At 50.5% G+C, this 25,711-nt stretch overlaps 2 protein-coding genes across 4 annotated transcripts; one reads left to right on the forward strand and one right to left on the reverse strand.

Annotated features, from left to right (window-relative positions):
• The first annotated feature begins 1,481 nt into the window (after positions 1-1,481).
• Nsun5 (NOP2/Sun RNA methyltransferase 5) lies at positions 1,482-7,954 on the forward strand. 3 transcript variants are annotated; one of them, XM_076923171.1, is made up of 11 exons: positions 1,483-1,636; positions 1,746-1,868; positions 3,534-3,708; positions 3,789-3,897; positions 5,271-5,318; positions 5,784-5,922; positions 6,004-6,119; positions 6,768-6,946; positions 7,120-7,330; positions 7,402-7,545; positions 7,703-7,954. In XM_076923171.1, the coding sequence occupies exons 1-11, from the start codon at positions 1,544-1,546 to the stop codon at positions 7,809-7,811; spliced, it is 1,446 nt and encodes a 481-aa protein (XP_076779286.1). In that variant the 5' UTR covers positions 1,483-1,543; the 3' UTR covers positions 7,812-7,954. The 3 variants fall into 3 exon arrangements, with proteins under 3 accessions (XP_076779288.1, XP_076779286.1, XP_076779287.1); XM_076923173.1 differs by lacking the exon at positions 5,271-5,318 and having other exon boundaries at positions 1,482-1,636; positions 7,402-7,537; XM_076923172.1 differs by lacking the exon at positions 5,271-5,318 and having other exon boundaries at positions 1,484-1,636.
• On the reverse strand, positions 7,951-25,711 carry LOC143437899 (nuclear envelope pore membrane protein POM 121). The gene is made up of 13 exons (XM_076923168.1): positions 25,110-25,711; positions 23,730-23,945; positions 23,000-23,158; positions 20,070-20,150; positions 18,412-18,583; positions 17,082-17,173; positions 16,299-16,372; positions 15,868-15,992; positions 15,662-15,764; positions 15,054-15,227; positions 12,780-14,405; positions 10,419-10,541; positions 7,951-9,965 (listed from the first exon to the last, which is right to left on the reverse strand). The coding sequence occupies exons 1-13, from the start codon at positions 25,673-25,675 to the stop codon at positions 9,868-9,870; spliced, it is 3,609 nt and encodes a 1,202-aa protein (XP_076779283.1). The 5' UTR covers positions 25,676-25,711; the 3' UTR covers positions 7,951-9,867.

The following is a 25,711-nucleotide window of genomic DNA, read 5'->3' on the forward strand; positions in this document are numbered from 1 at the left end:
GGAGCTGCCAAGGTGTCCACTTGAGGAATCATGACAAGCGGCAGGCCTAGTACAAAGTTTGTTGAGAACAGGAAGGGAGCGGGGACTTGGAAAGGGGTAGAGGCACAGAATGGGGGCCAGGCCAGGAACACATGGGGACAGACAGAGTGAGAGGAGAATGGGCTTGGGTAGAGACTAGCAGTCCTCTTATGCGATGCCGCTGTACCTGGCAAGCAGCGCAGGTGGCGGCCGATGACGCAAGCTGTTGCTAGGTTGCTATTGGACAAAGCCTAGCAGAATTGTCTGTAAGCTACCAGTCAGAAGCATGGGATCCCTTGGAGGTGGCACTACAAAAGGTTTTGACTGCTTAACATGTCTGGGAACAGTGTGTGCTCTTAATGGCTGACCAACATTTTTAAGCCCCAACTACTCTTATTTTGATACAGTCTCATGTAGCCCAGGCTGGCCTGAGTTAGCTAGCCAAAGATTACCTTGTTCTTTTTTAAAAAAGATTTATTTATGTATGTGAGCACACTGTTGCTCTCTTCAGACACACACTAGAAGAGGGCATCAGACCCCATTGCAGATGGTTGTGAGCCACCATGTGGTTGCTGGGAATTGAATTCTGGGAGAGCGGTCAGTGCTCTTAACTACGGAGCCATCTCTCCAGTCCGCCCAGAATCTTTCTTGATCCTCCTGCCTCTACCTCTTGAGTGCTGGGATACAGGACCGTGCCATCATGCCTGGTTTATGCAGCAGAAGGACTGGAACCAAAGGCTTTCTGCCTGTTAGGCAAGCTCTCTACAGACTGAGTTACACCACCAGGCCTCCTCCTCCTCTTCAGCCTTGAGAATTCATCCCAGGGATTAGCACATGGTCAGCAGGTGCTCTACTTCTAGGGACAATGTCTGTCTGCCCTATTAAAAACACACCTTTTTAAACACACACACACACACACACACACGGAGTCTAGTCTATTTTTTTTTCCCCAAAGCTAGGGATAGAATACCATATACCCACATTTACTAGGTGGGTGTTCAGCAACTCCAAGCACACAACACTGGATTTAAGGCAGGTGCTCTACCACTGAGCCACACTCTCAGCCTCTCATCCTGTCATAGGGAGAGGCCGAGACAGGACTGCTAGGAGAGTCTGCGGTACCTTCTGAGTTTCAGTCTTAAAAACCTTAAAAGCTACAAAATAGCTACCCTAAATTATACAAAGAAAGTAGAATGACTTTTTTTCTTCCTTTTTTGGTCTTTTGAGACTATGTAGCTCTGGCTGACCTGGAACTATGTAGACCTAGCTGGCCTCGAAATCGCAGAGATCCTTCTGCCTCAGTTTCCCCGCGTGCTAGGATTAAAGGCGTGGTCCAGCACGCCCGGCTTTAGAACCTAAGATTAATTTATAGATGCTGAAAATGGGAAGCATCCACCGTCTCTGGAGCCTAACAAAGGGTCGAGCCCTTTGACTCCGGAAATCCGGTTGTATAAGCGGTTGCGGCGGCCGTAAAGCCAGGCCGAGCTTTGCGACAGCGTCGTAAAGCCTTTGCGGAAGGGAGAACATGGGGCTCTACGCTACAGCCGCGGCGGTGCTGGCCGGCGTGGAAAGCCGCCAAGGCTCCCTCAAGGGGCTGGTGTATTCCAGCAACTTCCAGGTAGTGAGGCCGGGTGCTGGAAGGGAGGGCTGGGGAGCGGGGCCTGGCCGGGCGGGAGTGCGAGGCCCGGCCCGCGTTGGGTGCAGCAGGTCTCCCCTCTGCCGCGCAGAACCTGAAGCAGTTGTACGCGCTGGTGTGCGAGACGCAGCGCTACTCGGCCGTGCTGGACGCCGTGATCGCCAGCGCCGGGCTCCTCCGCGCCGAGAAGAAGCTGCGGCCGCACCTCGCCAAGGTGAGCAGCGGTCGGAAGATGTCACCCGTGCACCTGGGGTCCCAGTTGAGCTGGGACAGATGTGACTTTCCTTGAAGCATTGCGTGAAGGGTTTAAGTAGGACGAAGTCGCAAACTAGCTGTGGCTGAGGCTACCTACCGGGAAGGGGGATGGTGGCAAGGAAGGTTGGGGTCCAGAGTTCTGCTGAACCTAGGGGGAAAGCTACAGGCATGGGGCAGGACGCCGAGTTTACATGCGGAATTTGCTCTCGTTTGTTTGCCCGCCTGCCTGTCTGTCTGTCTTTTTGTAATGCTGGAGATTTAACCCAGAGTCTCCTCCAACAAGCCTTAGAAGAGTTCGCCCACTGAGCCACACCCACAGCACCTCATTGGACAACATCACTAGACACATGCTCTATTCTTGAGCAGTGCCCCCAGCCCCTCACTGGGGGATTCTAGGCAGGGGCTCCACCACTGAGCCACGCCCCCAGCCCCTCACTGGGGGATTCTAGGCAGGGGCTCTACCGCTGAGCCACGCCCCCAGCCCCTCACTGGGGGATTCTAGGCAGGTGCTCTACCACTGAGCCACGCCCCCAGCCCCTCACTGGGGGATTCTAGGCAGGGGCTCTGCCACTGAGCTACAAACGAAGCTCTTCATTAGGGGAATTGAGGTAGGTGCTTATTGCCAAGCTGGAACCCCTATTCTTTCTCTGGTGGATACTAAGCAAGCTTTCTACTGTACTGCTGAGCCTTGACTCTCAGTCTGTTAACTGGTAAGCGCTAGGCAGACATTTTGAGCCACACCCTCAGCCCTTCCCTTGGAGACTCTACTGAGCTCTGTGCCCAGCCTTTGAGACAGGGTTCTGCTAAGTTGTTCAGGAAGGTCTTAAATTGGTAATTAAGGTTGATCTTCAGCTTATAGCCACCTCCTCTTTATCTTCCTGCTGCTGCTCTGACTCTTTCTCTTCCTCTGGATCTTTTTTTTAAGATTTATTTATTTGCGGGGCGGTGGTGGTGCACGCCTTTAATCCCAGCACTTGGGAGGCAGAGGCAGGCAGGCAGATTTCTGAGTTCGAGGCCAGCCTGGTCTACAGAGTGAGTTCCAGGACAGCCAGGGCTACACAGAGAAACCCTGTCTCGAAAAACAAAACAAAAAAAGATTTATTTATTTTATGTATATAAGTACATTATCGTTGTCTTCAGACACACCAGAAGAGAGCATTGGATCCCATTACAGATGGTTGTGAGCCACCATGTGATTGCTGGGAATTGAACTCAGGACCTCTGGAAGAGCAGTCAGTGCTCTGAACCGCTGAGCCATCTCCAGCCCACTTCGGTTTTTCAAGATAGGGTTTCTCTGTGTAGGCCTGGCTATCCAGGAACTCACTCTGTAGATCAGGCTGGCCTTGAAATCACAGAGATCTGCCTGCCTCTGCCTCTTGAGTGCTGGGATTAAAAGCACCATTACCCAGTTAGCTTGTAGTTCTCTTGCTTGTGCATCTGATGTCGCTGGGACTATACATATTTGCCCACACATTGGGCCATTAATTTCTGGTATGATCTTGGGCAAGAAAATTCCGTTGACGTGACCACCTGGACAGGTACTTAACTCCCCCCACTGGAAGTTTTTATGGTGTTAATAATGTTTTTTTGTTTGTTTATTTGTTTGTTTGTTTTTTCTGTCCAGGTGCTAGTGTATGAATTGCTGCTGGGGAAGGGGTTTCGAGGGGGTGGAGGCCGATGGAAGGCTCTGCTGGGCCGGCACCAGGCAAGGCTCAAGGCCGAGCTGGCCCGACTCAAGGTTCATCGGGGTGTGAGCCGAAACGAAGATCTGTTACAAGAGAGATCCAAACCTGGCCAAGGTGAATTGGAGGCTGAGGGGAGGGCGATGGCCCTCAGGAGGGGCTTGCCTTCCTCTCCACCTCACCGCTGTGGCTTCCAGCCTACCAGGTACCACGGTTCGTGCGTGTGAACACACTCAAGACCTGCCCTGAGGATGCGATTGATTATTTCAAGAGACAAGGTTTCTCCTACCAGGGTCGGGCTTCCAGGTGAGAGCTGAGCATCCTGCCCGGGTGCCTTCACTTTCCTCTGTGTCCAGATCCATAAGGAAGTAGGAGTCTGAGAGGGGAGGGACTGAGCATGGGAGGGGCTGGGGGGAGGGGTAAGGAGGGAGGGGAGAATGACTGCTCTCTCTAGATATTTTTTCTACTTTCTCAACAGAATTTTCTTTCTTTTTTAAAAAAGATGTTACTTTTGTTTTAAATGACCTACAGGTCTATGTGTGGGTGTGCGCATGTATCTGAGAAGGACTTTGGACCCTCCAGAGTTGGGGTCCTAGGCAGGGGAGCTGATGGACATGGTGCAAGGAACAGGATGTAGGTTGTCTGTGAGAGCAGTGTGTGTGTGCTTCTAACTGCTGAGCTGCGTCTCCGCCCCAGCCGGTTCTCCGCATCTTCTGAGACCTGTTTGTCTCTTACCCTGAACCCTGGTATTCTTGCAGTTCTTGTGCGTTCTGTGCAGAGCCCCTCCGTTTGCTCTCTAGTCTAGCTGTGCTCTCCCGCCTTTCCTCTCTCCTGTCCACATCACAGCCTCTTCAGCTCTAAGCCAAAACACCATAGGCTAGGGAGCGGTGGCACACACCTTTAACATTTGGGAGGCAGAGGTACGGGGATCTCTGGGTTCTGGGCTAGCCTGGTCTACAGAGTGAATTCCAGGTCAGCCAAGGCTCTATAGAGAAACCCTGTCTCAAAAAACAAAACTAAAAACTAAATGAAAAAATTAATATTTGATTTGTTGACTAGAGTTTTACAAAAAGTTGTTGGATAGATTTTGGCTTTGGATCAGGACAAAACTCTCAACTATTTTTAAAATGGCCTCCAACACACTTCCGTCATTTTGTGTTACGTATTTATGTGAAGTGCTGTCCTCACCGTTAACATTTATAAAATCAATGTACCGACCCAATTTAAACTCTTTTTTTCTTTTTTCCCTTCCCTTCTCTCTCTTGCCCTGGCCCTGCTCTATCTGGCCCAAAGCTTTTATTTTTACTTATTATATGTAAGTACACTGTAGCTGTCTTCAGACACACCATAAGACGGCATCAGATCCCATTACAGATGGTTGTGAGCCACCATGTGGTTGCTGGGAATTGAACTCAGGACCTCTGGAAGAACGGTCAGTGCTCTTAACCGCTGAGCCATCTCTCCAGCCCAAGTCTTTTTAATTCTCATTATTGTGTGTTATGTGAGGACATGCACATGCCACGTGCCTGTGGTCAGAAAAACAAGCTTGCAGGATGGGTCTTCTCAGCCTCTCTGCGGGTTCCAGGCATTACCTCAGGTTGTCAGGCTTGTGTAGCAAGTGGTTTTACCTGGTGAGCCACCTCACTGACCCTTGCAAGTTCTGCCTCTTTTTCTTACAGGCAGGGGATGAGGCTACAGACCTGTCATTCCAGCGCTGGGAAGCTGAGGTGGGATTGAGTTCCAGATCCTGTCTCAAAACCAAATCAGACCTAGAGCTAGAAACGTTGCCCATAGAAACGTTAAAGTATGCACATTGCTCTTGCAGAGGACCCGAGTTCCGTTCCTAGCACCCGTGTTGTGTGGCTTGTAACTCCTCTCCAGGGGGCGCTGATGCCTCTCAGGGTTATCTGTTTGCACATGGATATACCTACACATACGTTCATAATTTAAAAGAACAGGAACTTTCCTAAAAACGAAAAACAGGGGAGATGGCTCAGTGGTTAATGGCACAGACTGCTTTTTCTGGAGGACCAGAGTTTGATTCTTAGCACCCACATGGTAGTCAGACCATCGGTAACGTCCTCTTTTGGCCCTCTACAGGCATTGCATGCATACTGATACACAGACAAAGCACCCAAACACAAAATAAAAAGACTAAAAACAAAACCTAACCAGTGGTTTTCCCCTCCCAGCCTGGAGGACTTGCGAAGTCTCAAAGGGCAACATTTTCTTTTGGATCCCTTGCTGCCCGAGCTCCTCGTATTTCCTGCACAGACAGATCTGCATGAGCACCCGCTCTACCGTGCTGGCCATCTCATCCTACAGGATAAGGTAGGCAGGACGGGAGGAGGTGTGGGGAAGTGGCTGCAGGCTCCGTGTTCACCCGGCTGCTACCGTCTTCTGCCCTGCTAGGCCAGCTGCCTCCCAGCCATGCTGCTGTCTCCCCCACCAGGCTCCCATGTCATTGATGCCTGTGCTGCCCCTGGCAACAAGACCAGCTACATTGCAGCCCTTCTGAAGAACCAGGGGTGAGTGCTGGTGATGGGCTTTGAGGGAGGGAGGGCTGGGAACGAATCTTGTCCTTTGTAGGGGAAAGTCTCACTAAGTGCCTCTGGCAGCTCATAGTCTCATCCCAAGCTAGGCTGTTGGTTGGAGACAAAACTCCCTCAGCTCTTGGGGTTCTTACCGGGCTGGTTATCTGTGGCAGTGACCCCTGTAGATGGTTTAAATATGTTGTGTCGTAGCTTTTTGGTTTTGGGTGGTAGTGTATTGGGGATTAAACCCCCAAAGCATGCTAGGTAAGCACTCTCCCACTGAGCGACTCTCAGAACCCCTCGCTGGGGGATTCTAAGTAAGCCCTCTACTGCTGAGCCACGTGCCCAGACCTGTGTCCCGGCTTAGCACACATTACAATTTGATGTTATCTGTGTGTTTGCATGCTCCATAAATGTTCAGTTCAGGGGTTGGCAGACTGACTCAGTGAACACTTGCCACTCTTCCAGGAACCGAGTTCAGTCAGTACTCAGCACCCATGTCAGGTCACTCACAACCTCTGTATCTCCAGTTCCCTAGATTCCAACATCGTTTCCTGGCCTCCACAATGTAGCAGACAGACACATAGAAGTCTTAATTTAAAGGAAATTCTCAGTTCATTCTGCCTCTGTTCTCTTCCCTAGGAAGATCTTTGCTTTTGACCAGGATGCTAAGCGGCTGGCAGCCATGGCTACGCTGCTGGCTCGGGCTGGGGTCTCTTGCTGCGAGTTAGCAGAGAAGGACTTCCTGACAGTTTCTCCCTCTGACCCGCGTTACGGCCAGGTCCAGTACATCTTGCTGGACCCTTCTTGTAGTGGCTCTGGTGAGATGGGGACAGTGTTGCTGTGGTCATAGGCCTGCAGCAACTTGGATACTAGAGGCTACCAGTTAGTCTTGGTGTTGCTTCGGACCTGTGACTTCAGGCAGATGCTCTTATCTCTAAAATGGGGATTTGGGTGTGGAAATGGTTTCATAATTGCAGCTCTTTTTCCACAGGCATGCTGAGCCGGCAGCTGGAGGAACATGGGGAAGGCACACCTAGCAAGGAGCGCTTGCAGGCCTTGGCAGGGTTCCAGCAGCGGGCTCTGTGCCATGCACTCAGGTTCCCCTCTCTGCAACGCCTAGTCTACTCCACATGTTCTTTTTGCCAAGAAGAGAATGAAGACGTGGTCCAAGAGGCTCTACAGCAGAACTCGGGGACATTCAGGTAATGATCCCCAGGTCTGAGAGGTCCCAGGTTGCTTCTCCCCAGGGTCTGAGTCTTCTCCTTCTCCATAGACTGGCTCCTGTTCTACCCACATGGCCTCACCGAGGTCTGAGTACCTTTCCAGGGTCTGAGCACTGCCTCCGGGCTTCCCCCGAGACCACTCTCACTGGTGGCTTCTTCATTGCTGTGTTTGAACGTGCAGAGGTAGTGCCGAGGTGAGTGAGGAGCTGAGGTTGTTTGAGGCAGTATCTGTGTAACCCTGGTTGGCCTACAACTAAGTAGACCAGGCTGGCCTCAACCTTTTTAAGAGCTCTGCCTCCTGAGCTAAGGTGTGGGCTATCACATCTGCTAACCTCTGGCCTCTTCTTCCAGCCCAGCTCCACAGACCAATGCAGTAGCTCCAGAACCTCTCAGCCAAGCCCCAAAGAGAAAGAGAAGACGCAGAGCAGCAGCAGGTGGCAGCACACAGCCAAGCACATAGGCACTGAGTGCCCCACAGCCAGCAGAATCATCCTAGTGGGGACCCTGCTCATCTGGGAGAGACAGTGATATCCTGGCACTCTGTCCTTCACTGGACAGTCCTCCCAGTCTTTGCTTCACAAATAAAGGGCAAACTCAGATTTATGACAGATCACAGTTTTATTTTTAAATGACATAAGCAAGAACAATCTCACATTCATACTAAAAATCTCAGCTACACTCACAGGAACTCAGTCTGTGGTGGGAAGCCCCAGCCTCCCTGCCCCTGTCCAGTGTGAGCACGGACAAATGTGCTCACACACCGAGGCTATTCCAGGACGCCTCTTCTGGGGTCCTGGATACAGGCCTGCTGTGGAGCTGAGGTAATTAGCTCAGACTGAATTGCAGGGAGGCCCCTTCCTTACCTGAGGCACAGGTAGAGGCTTCGTGTTCAGACCCCCACCTATCCCCATCCTCACAGGCATTTGGGACTTGAGGTCCAGCTCTTCTCCAGCTCTACAGAACCCAGCCTAACCCCTGCCATAAAACATTCAATCCCAGTCACAAAGGGAAGGGGACCAGTTACAGCTATATCACACTGTTTATAAAATAAGAATTACACTTATACGACATGTCTAGAGGAGCTCTGTCCCCTCAGGAGAGCTGCTGGGGGCGGCTATGAACCCCTCCTTCACAAAGGCATAACTATACAACTAATTCCTACTATCCAATAGCATTTATACACCTCAGTGAACCAAGCTTGAAGGAATTTAAAAGGCAATTTAGCTTAAATACAAAAATAAATTTTTATTTTGTTAAAAAATGTTTAAATATTTTTAATTTAGACACACGCATTCATACTTCTCCCAAAGAGGATGGACATGGCAGCCAGGCTCTGGGGCCAGAGGGTGTGGTATAGTTTTGGAAGGAAAGACAGGCTAGATAGGACCCTTTTGAGAATACAGCTAAGGACTCTAAACGTGTAGCTCATTAATCTCCAAACACAGGCAGAAGATGCTCTGGCCTGCGTGGGTTATGTGGGAGAGGACCAACAGAGGGAAGTCTTTGCTCCCAACAGGCTCCATCCCCTGGGCTGCCAGCCCTTAAGTCAAAACACTATTGAGAATTCAGGAGTCAGCACTGTGGCTGTCACGCGGTGCCACTTTCAGCATTCAATTAGCTAGGCCCGGGAGAGCCCAGGTGATATCAAGTCCGGCATTACCAACATGCCGCCACACATACGATTCAGTTCTTCCTCCAAACTCGATTCAAGGAGCGACACACACTAACATCAGACAAACACAGTACAAGGCCTGGAAAATACAATCCCGGAGAGGCAAACTGGCCCGTGGGGTGGTGGGCAGGTTAAGAGGCAGCTAGAAGCAGTGGTGGGCGGTCTGGTCTACCTGCCCCAGGACTTCCTGGAGCAAACTTCTCCCCTGGCTCTGCCAGGCTAACAGTCTTGAGCCACCAACCTTTTAGAGGCTGGATCAGCAGAGAGCTGAAGATAAAACAGACTTGGCAGAAGAGGCAGAACAGCGCCCACTGGGGTCTCCAAGGCAAAGCAAGATTCACTGCCATTTAAAAGGAATGAATCTCACAGAGGACCGGTGAAGGACAAAGCAGCAAGAAATAGGGAGAGACCCTGAAGGAATCAGAGGAAGAGAACCACTTCTTATGGCCAAGCCAAGCAGGCAAAGCTTAGGGACATTCCGTTTCCCCAGTCCCACCTGATGTGTATTAGGGATCCAAGTGGGTGCAGCAGAGATGGTGCCCAAGGAAAGGGGGAGGCTGCCTAGGTTACACACTAAACAAGCGCTGGGGCAGCAAGAGGACACTATGTACAGATGTTTTTTTCAGTTCTCCAGCCTAACCAGTGTGACTGTTCAAGTAAAGTAACGGGCTTCTGCCCCTCCCTGGGGCACTCGCTTCCTCTAGAACAGAAAGGGCCAGGCTGCCACTTCCACCCTGGCGACAGGCTGGGTTTGCTATGGAATTTGAAGGGTCAGAGGCTCTTCCTAGCAGGTGCTGAGGTCCAGATTCAGGCAAGGGATAGGGAAGTGGAGACAAGAGGCAGGCTACTTCTTGCGGGTGTGCTGCCTTCGGGCCTGAAGTCGCTGTCGAGCCCCTGGGGTCTTGGATCCCGCGCCAATGGAAAACGAAGGGGCTGCTGATCCTGAAAAGAGTTAACAAGACCTTATCAGGGCAGCTGCCACCACAGAAAATGTGCTGGTGCCTTGATCTGGGAAGTCAGTCAATAGCAGAAACCTAAGTGTTCCACTAGGGCTTCTGAAGCCACTGGGAGCCTTCACAGCTCTGGGCTGGAGAGATGGCTCAGCAGTTAAGAGCACTGGCTGCTTCTTCCAGAGGTCCTGGGTTCAATTCCCAGCATTAACATAGCAGCTCACAACTCCCCTGTTCTAGGGAATCTGACACCCTCACATAGATGGCACATAAAAATAAATAAAAAACACCAGCACTTGGCTCCTCAAATACTTGAGTTTCCTGAGAAGACAACTTTTGCTGTCTAACTTCTCTGGACCCTGAGAGCCAGCAACCCACTATACTCCTAATCACTCCTCATGTTAAGGGACAAGGATGCCATGCTGGCAATAGACTGGCTGCTTACCAAAAGGTCCAACTCCAACAAAGCCTTGGGCAGGTGTTGAAGAGGCCCCAAACGAGAGGCTGCTGCCTGCGGTGCCTACTCCTGGGGCAGGGGCACTCTGCCCAAAAGTAGGTGTGGATGTGCCTAAAGAGGAAAGACCAAAAAGTTAAAGAGACTAGACTGTTATCAGGCCTATCCTCCAGCACCCAGAGCTGATGAAGCCAGCCTCTGCCACCCCTCCATTACACAACTGCAGTGAAATGTAGGGCTGTCAGGTTAATCCCTCCCTCTCACTCATCTTGTAGAGTCCCTCTTATTCCCAGAATGCCCTGTGGGAATGGCCCCTGTTCTGCTGTGTCTCAGGCCTGTCTTGCTCTGATGCTACTTCCAGAACACTTCCCTCCTACCTCAAACACCCAATTCCTTTGTTTTGCTATTTTTGAGACTGAGTCTTCTGCTATGTAGCCCAGGTTGGCTTTCAAATCTCCAACCTCCTGCCCCAGCGTAAGTGCTGGGACGACAGGCATACAATACCACACCCAGGCCAATGCCTGAGGTTCAGGTCCCAGGCTCTTATTAACAGTTCTGGTCCTTTGGAGGTCACCTGTCGATCAATCACCTCCCTCCCGAAGAATCCTGAATCATCACCCTCCCTATCACCATTCTTAAGTGACTTCACGAGATTCATGACCTTTTAGTGCTAGCGACACATACACACGAACTTGCTGGAGTGTTATCTGTTGTGTATGTATCTGCACCAGAGTAGTACCCATCTATGGGAGTGTACAGAAGCAAAGGTTGACACTGGGTGTCTCTGGAGTCTCTCACTAGCCTGGAGCTGGCTATTTTGGCTAGACTGACCATAGAGTTCATGGGCTCTGCCTACCTCCACACAGCCAGCATTGGGATTACAGGTTACCACTGCCTCACCAAGTTTTTTAGCATAGAAGACTGAACCCAGATTCTCACACTTGAAGTATCAAGCACTCTGACTACTGAGCTGTCTCCCTAGTTACATCCACCCACTTAATCCACAGGCCCCCCAAGCCTCTGCAAGCTGCATCAACATGCCTTCCACTGTCTCTCATTATATCCCTTTTCTCATCTTCCCAACAACTCACTCAACAGGCCTGCCTCCTGCCCTGGGCCATCTTCCCCAACTCACCAGAGCTTCTCTCCTATTTACCCAAGAAGTCAGCGGCTCTTAGGGCCAAAATCCACCCTCTATACAGCAGATGAGCCCTCTTCCCCCTTAAGCTTGAAATTCTATTGTGACTTCCCTGGACATTTAAAATCAGACAGTGAATCGTGGCTATGACCAACCTTGCACTCTGCCAGCCTTGCAATCTCCAGCCAATCTTGCCTTATTCTCTGCTCATAAACCCACCATTCCTGCTTCTGTCTCTATGCCCTGACACTACCCTCCCTACAGCCTGCAGTGAGTGTGTGTCTATCACTGTAGCAGCTGGAAAGATGAAGTATGAAGATCTTGAATCTGAGGGCAGCCAGGGTTACACTAGGAAACAGTCTCTCTCTCTCTCTCTCTCTCTCTCTCTCTCTCTCTCTCTCTCTCTCTCTCACACACACACACACACACACACACACACACACACACACACACACTAAACAAGGAGGCAGTGAGATGGCTGAGTGAAGGCACTTGCAGCACAAGCCTGGTGACCTGAGTTTTAGTCTCACAATTGAAGTAAGAGGAAAGCAGAAAACCAACTTCATAAAGTTATATTCTAAGCCCTATCTGAACACCATGGTAATTCGCAGGCACACACAGACGTGCGTGCACATACACACTGTAAATTACAACAGCTGGGGAGATGGCTTGGTGACTTAAGAGTGCTTCCTGTGCAAGCATGAATAATCATATAGAATAAAAAAGCTAAGGATGACTGTATACACCAAACACATGAACCACAAACATCATTTCCTTCCATTCATGAACCTAGATTCAATTTCCAGCAACCCCATGGCAGCTCACAGGTCCCAGGGATCCAGCACCCTCTTCTGACTGCTGTAGGCACCAGCACACATGTGGTACACAGACATAGGCATGGCCAAAAGACCCATACACAGATCTGTCTTTTAAAGATTTCTTTTTAAAGTGCATGTGTGCATACAATGAAGTGCCTGTGGAGGCCAAAAGGAGGCAGCAGATACTTGAAGCTGCAGCTATAGACAGTTGACAGGTACTTGATGTGGGTGCTAGAACTAAATTTGGTCTTAAGTCTTACCCACTGAGGTATGTCTCCAACCCTCCAGAAAGCTTTCCCGACTACATGGCTCCCTCACTAGTCTGGATTGCCAGTTGGCCTATAACAATGCAGACAGACTAGTGTGCACTAACCCTTAACAGGTTTGCCAACTTACCTCCAAACACAGGCTTGCTTTCTGGTGTGCTGCCCACACTGAAGGCGAAGGGTGAGCTCTGGCTGGGTGCACCTAGGGTGTTCTGACTCAGACTTCCCCCAAAGGAGGTGGTGGTGCCCGTGGTCCCGCTCTGTCCAGATCCAAAGCTGAAAGTCCCAGAGGAGGAGCTGGTGCCTGGGGTAGCAGTGAGCCCAAAGGCTCCACTGGCAGCAGGGGCTGCTGAGCCACCGAATGTGAAGGGGGATGGCGTGGAGCTGCCAAACAGAGAGCTGCTGCTCCCACTGTTGGTGGTCTGTGTGGTGGCGACGGCGGCACCAAAGCCAGATGTGGTGGCTGACCCAAAGGAGAACACGGGTGTGGTGCTACCAAAAGCTGGCTGAGTGCTGGCAGGGGTGCCAAAGGTGGAGGCCGCAGCTTTCAAGCCCCCGAATGCTGGCTGTACAGCACTGCCAAAGGTGGCTGGGGCTGGGGCTGGGGCTGCTGATGGGGCTGAGGCCACGGAGTTGCCAAAAGTGAAAGAGCTGCCAAAACTTGGGGCAGGTGCTGGCTTGGTGGCCCCGTCGGTGGCTCCAAATGTGGGCTGTGGGTTGGCTCCAGGGTAGGCTGGGAGCGCAGGTTTGGCACCGGAGCTAAAGGGAATGTTGAAGGTGGGGGTGACAGTGCTGCTGAAGGTCAGCGTGGGCTGGCTGGTGGTGGCAGGGGCCGAGGTGGAGGTGGTGAGGGTGCTGCCGAAACCACTGAAGCCACTGCTATTGCTGGCAGCAGTCTGGGCAGAGCTGGCAAGGGGCTGGCTAAAGGAGGCGCTTGCTGCAGATGCTGCTGGGGCAAGGGGCTTGCCGAACTGGAAGATGGAGGTCAGCGCTGGGGCGGAGCTGGAAGTAGTAACAGCGGGGGCTCCCCCGAACAGAAGAGTCTGGGAGGTGGACGTCATGGTGCTACTAGCAGTGCTCGCTGCAGTGGTCACGCCAAAGCCAAACACAGGTTTTGAGGCAGAGGCTGTGGTGCCAGAGGCCACCGTGGAGGTGGCAGTGCCCAGGCCAGTGAAGAGAGGAGCTGATGTGGCTGTGGTGGTGGCTGGAGCAGTTGTCTGCTTCAGGGAGAAGGGAGTTGACAGGGGCATGGCTGTAAATGCCTCCAGTCTGTCAAAAATGGGCTTGAAAGTGGGAGCTGTAGTGCTGGCCGTCGTGGGGAGGGCAGTGCTGGATGAAGCTGCAGTGGAGGCTGAGGAGCTAGCTGGCAGGGGGCTATCACTCTCACTTTTAGGTGTGGCTGGAAAAATGGGCTTAAACATGGGAGAAGCACAGGCTGGCCCAGGAGTGGCAAGGGAGGAGGAAGAGCTGGCAGGCGGACTCAGCATCCCAAACAGCATGCTGGGCTTCGGAGTCGGGGAGGGAGCTGTGGAGACTGGGGTGCTGACAGACTGCTCAGCCTGAGAGACTCCAGGAGACTTGGTGTCAGTGAATGGTGTTGTAGATGAAGCAGAAGCCAGCCCTAGGAAGGTGGCTGTAGGTTTGGAGTCTGAGGAGGTGCTGGCTAGGGGCCCTGTCAGTGGTGATACAAGAGGGGCCAGGAGGCTGGGTGTCTTCGGAGGTGAAGGGGCTGCAATTGTTGCTGCCTCAGCAGGTTCTGGGAAGAGAAGGAAGTGAGGCGAGTCCTGAGGATGCCTGAGAGTGGCATCAGCATGCCTGCACCCTCCAGCAACCACCACCACACCAGTACTCAAGATGTTTGTGATCTCAGATTCCATTCAAGACAGAAGGGAAGGCAGGGGAGCCTAACTGGGGCTGCCCGTGTGACTATGAAGGAAAATGTTACTTCTGCAACTCTGCATTTCCTTACCTACATGTGCCTGTTCATTGACAAAGACCCATCATAGTTACCAAGCCAGCAAAGCAGGGTCATGCCTGCACTCTAGTGTGAGAAGTTACACAGGATGTCCATGTGTGTTAGCATGAAGGTACTAGCTGGCAAGGTTCACCAGCCTTACCCAGAGAGAAAGGGATTTCAGTTATTCCAGGCTTGGGGTCCAGAAAGCTATAGAGACCTTACATGGCAAATCTTGGTCATACTGTTCACACCTCCCAAGGAAGACAATATTCTCAATTTATTGATGATACACACTCAGGAGGCTAGGGTAGCTGCCCTTGAATCACGAACCCACTATTACAGCCTACCTCCTATGCTTCCAGACGGGGGCATTCTGAATCCCTGAACTGACTGCATACTCCCGTCAGGTCAAAAGCCTGTAATTCCAGGGCACACTGCTCTGCTTACCTGAGGATGATGGGGCTGGAGACTCCTGCATCTTCTTCAAGCTCTCCAACAGTGGGTTAGAGCTGGGAGCTGGGAGTGAGGCTGAGGGAGCAGCAGGGCCCACGGTAGGCAGGGTGAATGTGAAGGGAGGGCTGGTGGCAGGGGGGTTGTCAGCGGCTGAGGTGGAGGCATCATCTGGAGAGGAAAGACAAGCTTTTTACACGGGAGGCCCTTCCCTGACCTCACTGGTGGCTCACGGCCGGTGCTCCAGCACTCGGGGAGTGCAGGCAGGACTACGAATGGGAGCCTAACCAGTTACACAGTGACACTATTTTCACAAACAACAGAACTTCCATGTCCCATGAGAAAGTATTGGTGACAGTTCCTGGTAATAATAAGACCCCAGGTGGAATCAGGGAGAACAAAGTCCAAGAGCTGGTTGTAATGGCAGCCATCTGTAACCCTACACTTTGGATGCTGAAGCAGGAGGAGGAGTATGACTCTGAAGATAATCTTGGATAATGAGACTCAAAACTAAATGGAAAATCAAGTATTCTACAACTTCTCTTCCCAGGAAACAAACACTGCCCCTGTGTGGAGCATGCTGCGCTGCAGTGGGACAGCCTTACCTGGCTTGTCCTCCAAGACCTTGTTAAACCACTGCAGTGAGGCTTTCCTCTCCATGTCCAGGTCTTCAGCAGTGATGGAATAGCCGAGCTCAGGGGGTGGAGGCTGCCCAAGAAAGCAGAGACAGGTTAGGCCAACCCCTAGAAGCTGGAAAAACCTGCCCCAGACTCTCTGAGAGTAAGAGCTGGGAAGGATGGACAAGACCTACCAAGGTGAGCTGGTCCCCTCGCCGGGAGGGCAGCAGCTGAATCTTGCGTTTGCGTTGCCCCGAGCTGCCAGGTGTAGGTGGGGAAGTCCACAAGCTCTGCTGCTTCCCAGTGGCTGTATCTGTAACTACAGACAGAAACCCAGGGTTGCTGGCCTCCCTACTCAAGGACAAGACAGTTTTATTGGAAGAGATCACTTCCTGAAAGTTCCTGCAATGTCATTCCAAAGGTTCACACAACTGCTTCTGGGACAGCTGTGACCCCAGTCCTTAGAGCCCAACACTGCTCATGGCCTGGTAGTCCTCACATTCTGTGGTGGACTGTGTGCTGCCTTTCTCCGAAGGGTTAGACTATCTTCCATGCCCCACACAGAGCAACACGGTTAACTTCCACTGCAGATGCTACGCTCGGGCCCCATGGCTTCTCTACTTACCCTTTTCTCCTGGGGACTCCTTGTCTGTCACCAAGGGAGCTGATGAACTGGACTGCTGACATGGCTCCTCCTCTCTGTGGGGATTGTGAAAGCTAAATTTTATCTGAGAATGCCTGGAGGCAGCATGGCACCTCATGCACACAGTTGCACACTTCTACAAGGGCGAAGTCTAGAAAGACCACGCCTCTAGGTGTAAAGACCACGCCTCAAGGTGTCAGCATGTCACCATGCTACAGTTCTTGTAGAGACAAAGGCAGGCAGTTGACAGAGGCCATGAGCAACCAGCCTTTAATCAAATAGAGAACAGGGATCTGCAAAGCTTTACTCAGAGCCTGGCCCCAGACTGCATCCTCAGGCTCTAATAGTGGATTAGTGCTAGAAGCGAGGAGTGACGCTGGTGAGAAAGCAGGCCCATGACAGACAGACAGACAGACAGACAGACAGACAGACAAAATAAAAAAGGCTGGGTGGCAGGTGGGGCCAGACACAGACAGACCTGATCCCCGAGGGAGCTGAGCTCCAGTGAAGGGTGAGCTGAGGCCAGGCTCCCTGCTGACCCGGTCCACTGTTCACCACTCCCACTGGAGTATAAGACAGAGAAGGGACCCCAACCATCAGCTGCTCACACTGTAGGACAAGGACACAACTCTCTAGCAGGCACTTTCTGCTCCTCTACGGTTGGACTCTTTGATTTGCTGAGTCAGAGAAAGCAGCCCAACAGCTACTCTCTAGTAAGCCCACTGCCCCGTCCACACAAAGCGACCAGAAGGGAACGGGGATAACCTTGTCTTCTTGGCTGGCCTCTCTGGCGTCTGGGAGCGGGAGGAGGCTGGGCTGGAGAAGGGAGATGAGGTGGGACCACTCCTCTTCCACAGCTGCAAGTCAAGGAGAGACACATCTGAGACGATTACTGACAATGCCAATGCGGCTATGCAGGCAGATAACTGAGCTGGCCAGGCAGAAAGGCACACACCTTTAATCCCAGCACTAGGGAGGCAGAGGTGGGTAGATTTCTGTGAGTTCAAGGCCAGCCTAGTCTACAGAGTGAATTCCAGAACATCCAGGACTACACAGAAAAACCCTGTCTCGAAAAAAGAAAAACAAAAAACCAAAAAAGCAAGAAAACAAAAAAATAAGAGACCACATCTCAGCCGGGCAGTGGTGGCGCACGCCTTTAATCCCAGCACTTGGGAGGCAGAGGTAGGCGGATTTCTGAGTTCGAGGCCAGCCTAGTCTACAAAGTGAGTTCCAGGACAGCCAGGGCTACACAGAGAAACCCTGTCTCGAAAAACCAAAAAATGGTGTAGTAAAAAGTACACCCTCTATTTTTGTAGATTCTGACATTCCATGAATATGAATATTAAAAAATACAAGCTGGACATAGTGGTGCAAGCTGAAAACCTAATACTTAGGAGGCAGAAGCAGGAGGATCAGTACTAGTTCAAGCCTAGCCTGAGCTTCAGGACAGCCAGGGATACATGAGACCTTGGCTCAAAAACTAAAGCAAACACAAAAGGTAACTGATGTACCTGCAGGAGCCTGTGCAGTTCCTAGTGTCAATACCAATACTGAATCCCAAGTGTGCCTGACAGTGGAGCTGCCTGGCTTCCCTACTTATGGACGCTAACTAACTAAACAAGAATGACAACTACTGCATGTATCAAAAATGACACTAAATTCTAGTTGCCTATAAATCTTCTTTATGTCCCAAACTGAACAAACCCTTTCAACTAAATCAGTACCATTTACTACACTGTTATTCGCTGGTCCATCTGTAGGTTGCTCTGTTTGTACCAGGTTTGCTTTCTGTTTATTTGCTACTGAAGGCTTTGTATTCTGGTTAGCCTAGACACAGGCTCAGTGCAAAGCAACAGAGGGTGGGCTGCATCTCTTTTTTTGTTTTTGTTTTTCGAGACAGGTTTTCTCTGTGTAGCTCTGGCTGTCCTAGAACTCACTCTGTAGACCAGGCTGGCCTCGAACTCAGAAATCCGACTGCCTCTGCCTCCCTCTTTAAGTGCTGGGATTAAAGGCGTGCGCCACCACTGCCCAGCTTTTTGTTTGTTTGGTTTTTTGGTTTTGGGCTGCATCTCTCGCCCGTGGCCCTGACACATACCTGTGAGATGCCACGGGTGGAGCTATAGGAGCTGGTGATGGCATTGCGGCTGGAGCTGGGGATGCCTCCTGTGCATATACTTGTCAGGGAGCTCACAGAGGAGGTGCGAGACCGTTTGTTCAAGTGGTCATCTGAGCTCTGGGAAGCCAGACTTCTCTTCAAGGAGCCAGGCCTAACAGAAAGAAGAAGTGTACATACGCTACTGCAGGTGTGTTGTTCTGTTATTTTCTCCATGGTGCCACACACCTTTCTGAATAAGCCTGGAAGAGCACAATGTCCTGCGCATGGCGCTATCAGCAGATGATATGGCTGCCTGCATCAGACAAAGTGACTGGGTAAAGCACAGCATGGGAAACACAAACAGGAAGGGTTAGCCCTTGACTGTGGCATCATGGGGGCAAAAGTTTAACACCTGTCAATGATCCCTCAATGAAGCTGCTAAAAGAAAAATCAGAGTTGAGCCTCCAACCAAAAGAGAAATCTCCCATAATCCTTTTCTGTCGACCTATGTTACCTATCCCTGCTATGGTCTGGTCCTCTTACCTTTCCCAGGGCAACCCACATCAAGTGCAAAGCAGTTCCCTGACAACTGTAGCCAAGTGTGCTTCTTCTTTCCCCTGCACAACCTGCTGCAGCAGAGCCAGGCTTTGTCCCCTCCTCCCACTAGCATGCCATCATCTTGGTTAGCTCCCAGAGACCTGTGCTTCCTTGAGACAGTCCTCTAGGCTGGAGCTTTCAAAGCCTCCTCTCCAGCCTTTCCCTGTTGAAGGTCTTTCATCCCTCGGTTGTCTACAGTGTGTGCAAGTCTCCCACAGTGCAGTACAGTGAGCAGAACGCAAGGCTTGACGAAGCCTTTTCACCACACTCGAACCCATTTCCACGCAAACTTTCTCTCACACATTTTAAACTCAAATGTAGAGGCATTCCACATCACCACATGTACTGCATGTACTGCAGCAGCCTGTGATCCATTTGTGGAGGATGGAACCACTGTACCATGTTAGTGACATAGAGTGAGCTGGAGCAAGCATTAGACACTGACTGCTTTATTCAGTGGTTCAAGGAAAGCACTGCTAACCACCCATTTCTAAGCTCCACTTCACTTGCTACTTGGAACAGAATACCTGGAAAGCCAACAGGCTGATGCCCTTAAACCTCAACACAAAGCTGACACCTGTCAACTATAGTGCACCTTTAAAACGGCCTGACTATTCCTCTGAGTCTGTAAAACTGCACTCGCTCGCTCATCCCACCTCATAGTTTAGAGGAGCAGATGAGACTACGAACCGGCCGAGGAGCAAGGTCTTTTAGGAGCAGTCTCGGCTTCAGTCAACCAGTGACTACAGGTATCAGAGTGCTTACTCCAGGAAGATTACCACAAAACTAACTAGCACAATATATACACAGTTGTTATATATAGTCTGCAACATTAGCACAATATATATATAATTATATAATTATGTAAAATGTCATTAAACACGAGCCTTCTGGGTATTTCACTCATATTAATGGAAAAAACTGAAAAGAAACTGGAGAGGAAACATCTAGTCATGGTAACTGGAAAGCCGCAGATCAGCGAGTGATGTGGACACGGGGCAGCCGCAGTCAGAGCCACTTTTCCTAAGCAGCAGCACCCCGTCACTGAGGGTCTCACTTACTTAGGCACAAAGGCAGCAGGGACTCCGTTGGCCACAAGGGGCTCGAATGCTGAATGTCCACTCCCACTGCTATCATGGCGCCTGTAATAAATCAAAAAAGTCCTCCATGAAACAGTGTGCCTGTCCTCCCAACCCTTTCATTCCCTGGACCTTACACAGTGGAACGAGAGAACTGACCCTCACAAACTGTGCTCTGACGGCCATGTGGGAACCAACGCACATACAAACATGTAAGAAAACTGAAAGCATTTCTTCATATTCCTGGCCCAGCACCACCTCTATAGAGTATATGTTTCATGCTAAACAAGAAAAAATTTGTTTTAAACCATTCAGTTCTATAAATACATTACTAGAAGATTGACCTGGTAACTAAGGAACAATCAAAAATCTCCAAAATGCCTCAACTATTCAGGCTTACCACAGGAAGAAAAAACATTTTGATTCAAGCTCTTGTTATTCTGTCCATACTACACCATTACATACTACATAGCCTCAGGCTGTCTCTAAACTTCCAATCTTTCTGGCTCAGCCCTCCATGGTGCTGGGGTTACAAGTGCCAGTGACCATGCCCCACACACTTACCAGGTTTTTAGTGGTTAATTTTATATCAAGATGTTACAATCATAAGTTTAGCTACATTACAGGTAGCAATTCACATAAATCCAATGCTCCAAAGGCTTAAGAAAACCCCTATACATCTCACACAGAGGGTACACACAGTGTCAGTGATCACTGCTACATTGCAACTACAGGAAAAAATACCAAATCCTCAGCTACAGGTGCACCAGGGTCGCAATACAACAGTTGTCATTTCCTCCCTGGCCACTGGCTGTCATTCCTGCTTAGCTACAGGGTGTCAGCACAACTGCATACTTGCCATTCCTGCAACTCATCTAATATCCTTCAGTCCATAACACACGTGCCATTAAGATTTCCCTACCTAGTGTGAGGCATGGCAATACGCACATATAATCCTAGCACTTGGGAGGCTATGGCAGAATGATTATGAATTCCAGTCTAGCCTGGACAACACAGTGAATTACAAGCTGGCCTGGGCTATAAAAACTCTGTCTCAAAAATAAGTCAAGAGCAAAATCTCCTTCACTTCCTTTTGTCATCCAGTATTGGAAATGGTCAATTGAAAATCTGTCAGCGCCGGGCAGTGGTGGCACATGCTTTAATCCCAGCACTTGGGAGGTAGAGGCAGGTGGACTTCTGAGTTCGAGGCCAGCCTGGTCTACAGAGTGAGTTCCAGGACAGCCAAGGCTAAGAGAGAAACCCTGTCTCGGAAAAACAAAACAAACAAAAAACAACAACAAAAATCTATCAGCTATGAGTAGTCCAGGCAAATATAGTTATTCTTCTTAGGTGTGTGATATACCCTGTCCTAAAAGAGGCCTCCTCACATTTCTAACACTGTCCTTCCATCTCTCATACACTTATAATCTGTAATTACCTTGTTAGCCATTTAAATAAATAGCCTTGCAAGGAATGTTGGCACATGGAGAGACTGCCCTTAAACTCTGAGACAGCCTTATCTAGATAGCAAGAGGCTGGCCAGGACTACAGAGCAAACCCATCTCAAATACACCCATCCCAGTAAAATACAGTGGGGTTGGAGAGCTGGGTCAGTGTGAGTAGGGTGATGGCTTCAATGCTATCCTGGGTTCACACTGCAGGAGAGAACCAGTTCCTTCATGCTGCTCCCTGGCTTCCACATATCTTCTGTGGCAAGTGTGTTCACCCTCTGGACCCCCTCTCCCACACACAATTAAATGAATACAATGTAATTTTAAATTTCAGAAGTTGAGGCTGGAAAAAATGGCTCAGTAGTTTAGAGCACTGGATGTTTTTGCAGAGGAGCCAGGGTCAATTTCCAGCACCTACACTAAGGCTCACAATTATCCATAACTCTAGTTTCAGGAGCTCTGAACTTCTGAACGCTTCTGAACTTCATGGGCACCAAGCATATAAAAAAATTATATTAAAATTTAAAAACCCAACCCCCTACACCTACTTCTATATACGTGTGTGTATCTGCTTATGTATACATGTCAACACACAAATCTGTCTGCTTTGGAAATCCCATATGGAGGAGGAGTAGGGCCTAGCACACAGTAGGTGCTTGATAAGCATTTGTTGAATTACAAAAAAATGCAGGGGGCTGGGTGTATGGTCAGCGGTATAGCCTCTGCCTAGAACTGTACACTGAGGAACTAGGAGGCTGTGCTTGGCAGGCGAACACTTGCATAGCATGTAGCAGCCCCAAGTCTCTTCTCCAGGACCACAAAACAACCACCAAGTAAAACAAAGGTCCTGCATCTTCCAATGACTCTCGTCAACCGTCCCTCTGCACACTCAGGAAGCTGCCATCTTTATTCTCACTAAGTTCTCATATACTAAAGAGGAAATTGGTTCTGCTCATCACTGACAGACCTATTAATGCCTTTTATTCAACAACACTATTAGTATTTAACTCAAGCAACAACAAAAACAAACAGAACTACACAATTACAGGGGAAAACTTAGCACATTTTACTTTTGAAAATAAAACTTAACGGATTAGTATCCCAGGCAGATAGCTGGTCACACAAGCTGAGATAAAAGGGCCCAGGAGTTCAAGGCTAGCTCTGGTAGGAGTAGGGAATTCCCTAGCTCGGGCCACAGAGTAGAACACTGGGAGGGGAAGGGTGAATTGGGTTGGGTGGGTGGCGGGTGAGGGCCACAATGCCAATGCAGATTTAAGTGCAGAAGGACTGAAACTTACCTAATCCGTGCCTTAAGAGGTTAACAGTATTAAAGCCATTACTACCAGCTGCTCCAAGGCTCAGACTGGAGCTGGCGTCTACACCTCCACGGTAATCACACTTAAATTCTCTGGAGTCCCCCTCCCCGGGAAGGCAATTTAACACTACTGAGACCGCCGTTACCTTCTCTTGTTTTCCTGGCCTTCAAGGTGCAGCTGGTCTTCCTCTGCCGCTGTCCTTTTCTTCTTTTCCTTGAGGGCATTCAGCACAGTCTCCTTCGCACAAGGGTCTGGGGCATTACTTGATGTTGAAGACAGTGTTGTGTCGAGTATCTGCTCTGGCCTATAACCAAAGACAATATTCTAGAGACAGGATATTTTAACTACCATGCATGTACAGAACAGAAACCAGAAGCTAAACGACAAGCAAGACCTTAACTCATCTACGAGTAGAAACTATCATGACTCCTAAGTCAGGCATGGTGGCTTGTGCCTTTAATCCCAACAGTGAGAAGCAGGAGGATCATCCTGAGTTTCGGGACAGCTTGAGCTACTCAGTCAATTTTAGGCCACCCTGGTCTATGAATGTGTGTGTGCGCGCACGGGCGCGTGCTGGAGAGACAGACTGAGAGTTAAACAATCACAGGGACTAGAGTTCAGATCCAGGACCCATGCAACCATCCAGGTATCCTGCATACCCTATAAACTCAGCTCCCAGGGAAAAAGGACAGCTGGGGCTGGAACAGCTATGGAAACATGAGCCTCAGGTTCAGAGAGAGACTCTGGCCCGAAAGGAGAAAAGTGAAAGCAATAAGAGTCCTGAGGCCTTCTGGTCTCCAAACATAGGTACAGGTGCTTACTCGCACACACAAGTTTGTACACACACACACACACACACACACACACATACTCACATTGGTGATGGAAACAGCTTGCTGTCTGGAGGGGCAATCCTCACTGTCACTGGGCTGCACACCATCCTGGAGTTCCGTGCGGACAGCACGGCCTTCTTATGGCCACCATTCCAGCAGACAGTTGGAAGTGCCCCAAGCAAGGAATACTGGGCTTGCTGAATGGGATATCGTCTTCGGGGTGTTATGACAAACCGACTGGATAAAGGCCCACAATCTCTGAGGAGAACAGGAGACAGACACATGGTACAACCACAGTCCTAAAAGAACACCAAATTTAACTGACGGCAGAAACAAGAGGCATTAACACTTCTCTTCCAGAGAATATCAGCTTCTCTCTTATTTTCTGATAGTGCTAGTCATGGAACCCAGAGATGTGTGCATGCTAGACAAAGCACTCTGTGACACTAACAGCTCAGATTTTACATTTCTCTAAACAACAGGAAACATAGCATTTTTATGGCAAATTTCTCCCAAAGGCAGAAAATATCAGTTGTTTAATGGCTGTCTCTACCACAGACTTCATCAAATTAAGATGGAAACCAAAAACCTTGCCCACACAGGTAATTCAGAAGAAAACCACATGCAGTTGGAGTGTGTAGGAATAGTTTTTCCCCACTAACTTGTGTTCACTAATCACCAATACACAGCAAAAAACCAAACATTAACAGGTATTCATCACCTCAACTATGCAGACTTATCAAGGCCAGTGAAATGTCTTCCAAACCTGATGACCTGAGATCGATCTCAGACTCACATGGAGGGAGAAAAATGACTCCAGCAAGCTGTCCTCTGATGTCCACATCCATATGCAATAAAAAAAAAAAATGCTTTTACCCAGAATCTGGGCTGAGTGCAGTGGAGCACACCTGTAATGCCAGCACTTAGTAGGTGGAGGCAGGAGAATCTGCAGTCCAAAATCACCATCACCTACAGAGTGAGTTCAAGGGACAGCTCAAGCTACATGAGATCCTATCTCAAAAAAAAAAAAAAAACAAAAACAAAAACAAAAACCAAAAACCCAAATGCTAGGGAATGGATATTGTGCTTGCTTGCCTGCTAAGAATGAAGCTGTGGGTTCGATCCCAGCACAGCATACATCATGGTGCGAACCTGCAATCCTGTCCGTGAACTCCTCACCCAGAAGGTGGAGGAAGGAGAATGAGTTCAAGGACAGGCTCAGGCAAAGAAAGGGTTTGAGACCAGACAGCCTATGCCACCATATACCCTACCTTTAAAAAGAAAAGGGGTAAAGAGAAAGGAGAGTAATGGGAAAAAATGAGAAGGGGGAAAGGGAAGGTGAGTTAAATTGGATTTTCAGGTTGAGCCCCAGGTTAAATCAGCAGCCGCAGAGACCCACCCTGGGAAGATCGCCGGGCTTACCGGTGGGGTGGCCTCCGGGAGGGTCGCAAAAGTGGGGTGGGGAGCGCGGGGTAAACGTGGTGGACTCGCTGGGCCGCCGCCGCCGGCGGGGAGCGTGAGGGTGGGCGGCGCCCCGGCCTGTCCCTAGGGTCCTGCGGGAGGGCAGGCTCGGGCGGGCCTGGCTTGCCCAGGTAGCTACCCATGAGTAATAGCTCAGCGGGGTCGGGGCCTCCAAGCGGACTGCGGGGTTCGCAGAGGCTACCGTTGACTGGCGACTTGACCGGAGGCGGTGAAGCGGTGAGCGCGGGCCGCGGGTGACGGCGCGAATCGCGCACGAACGACGACAGGCCCCTCGGGCCGCGGGGTTCTCGGCTCAGGCCCCACCAGGCCGCGCTCGACCCCACGGCCAGCCAGGCCAGCGCGGCCGCCGCGGGCACTAGGTAGAGCGCGAGGCCGAGCAGCGCTAGGCCGAGTGCCGCGGCACCCGCTGGTCCTCCGCAGCCGCGGGCCCGGCCCCGGCCTTCCCGTACGCCCAAAGGGGGCCGCCGCCGCTCGCCTCCGTCAGCCGCCGCAGCCGCCGGAGACATCGCGGCTCCGCGCCGCGGAGCGGACTTAAATATCCC

This window comes from Arvicanthis niloticus, chromosome 24 (genome assembly GCF_011762505.2).
Source record: "Arvicanthis niloticus isolate mArvNil1 chromosome 24, mArvNil1.pat.X, whole genome shotgun sequence".
In the NCBI taxonomy this organism is placed as follows: Eukaryota; Metazoa; Chordata; class Mammalia; order Rodentia; family Muridae; genus Arvicanthis; species Arvicanthis niloticus.

What these genes read in the sequence shown, in the direction of transcription:
- Nsun5 (XM_076923173.1), top strand. Translation starts at nt 1,544, where the DNA reads ATGGGGCTCTACGCTACAGCCGCGGCGGTGCTGGCCGGCGTGGAAAGC. An exon ending in ATCTCATCCTACAGGATAAG is followed by an intron (nt 5,923 to 6,003) that starts GTAGGCAGGACG and finishes CTGCCCTGCTAG; the next exon opens with GCCAGCTGCCTCCCAGCCAT. An exon ending in TGTTTGAACGTGCAGAGGTA is followed by an intron (nt 7,538 to 7,702) that starts GTGCCGAGGTGA and finishes CTCTTCTTCCAG; the next exon opens with CCCAGCTCCACAGACCAATG.
- LOC143437899 (XM_076923168.1), bottom strand. Translation starts at nt 25,675, where the DNA reads ATGTCTCCGGCGGCTGCGGCGGCTGACGGAGGCGAGCGGCGGCGGCCC. An exon ending in GGCCAGGAAAACAAGAGAAG is followed by an intron (nt 20,151 to 22,999) that starts GTAACGGCGGTC and finishes GATTTATTACAG; the next exon opens with GCGCCATGATAGCAGTGGGA. An exon ending in GGTCTTGGAGGACAAGCCAG is followed by an intron (nt 15,228 to 15,661) that starts GTAAGGCTGTCC and finishes TTTCCTCTCCAG; the next exon opens with ATGATGCCTCCACCTCAGCC.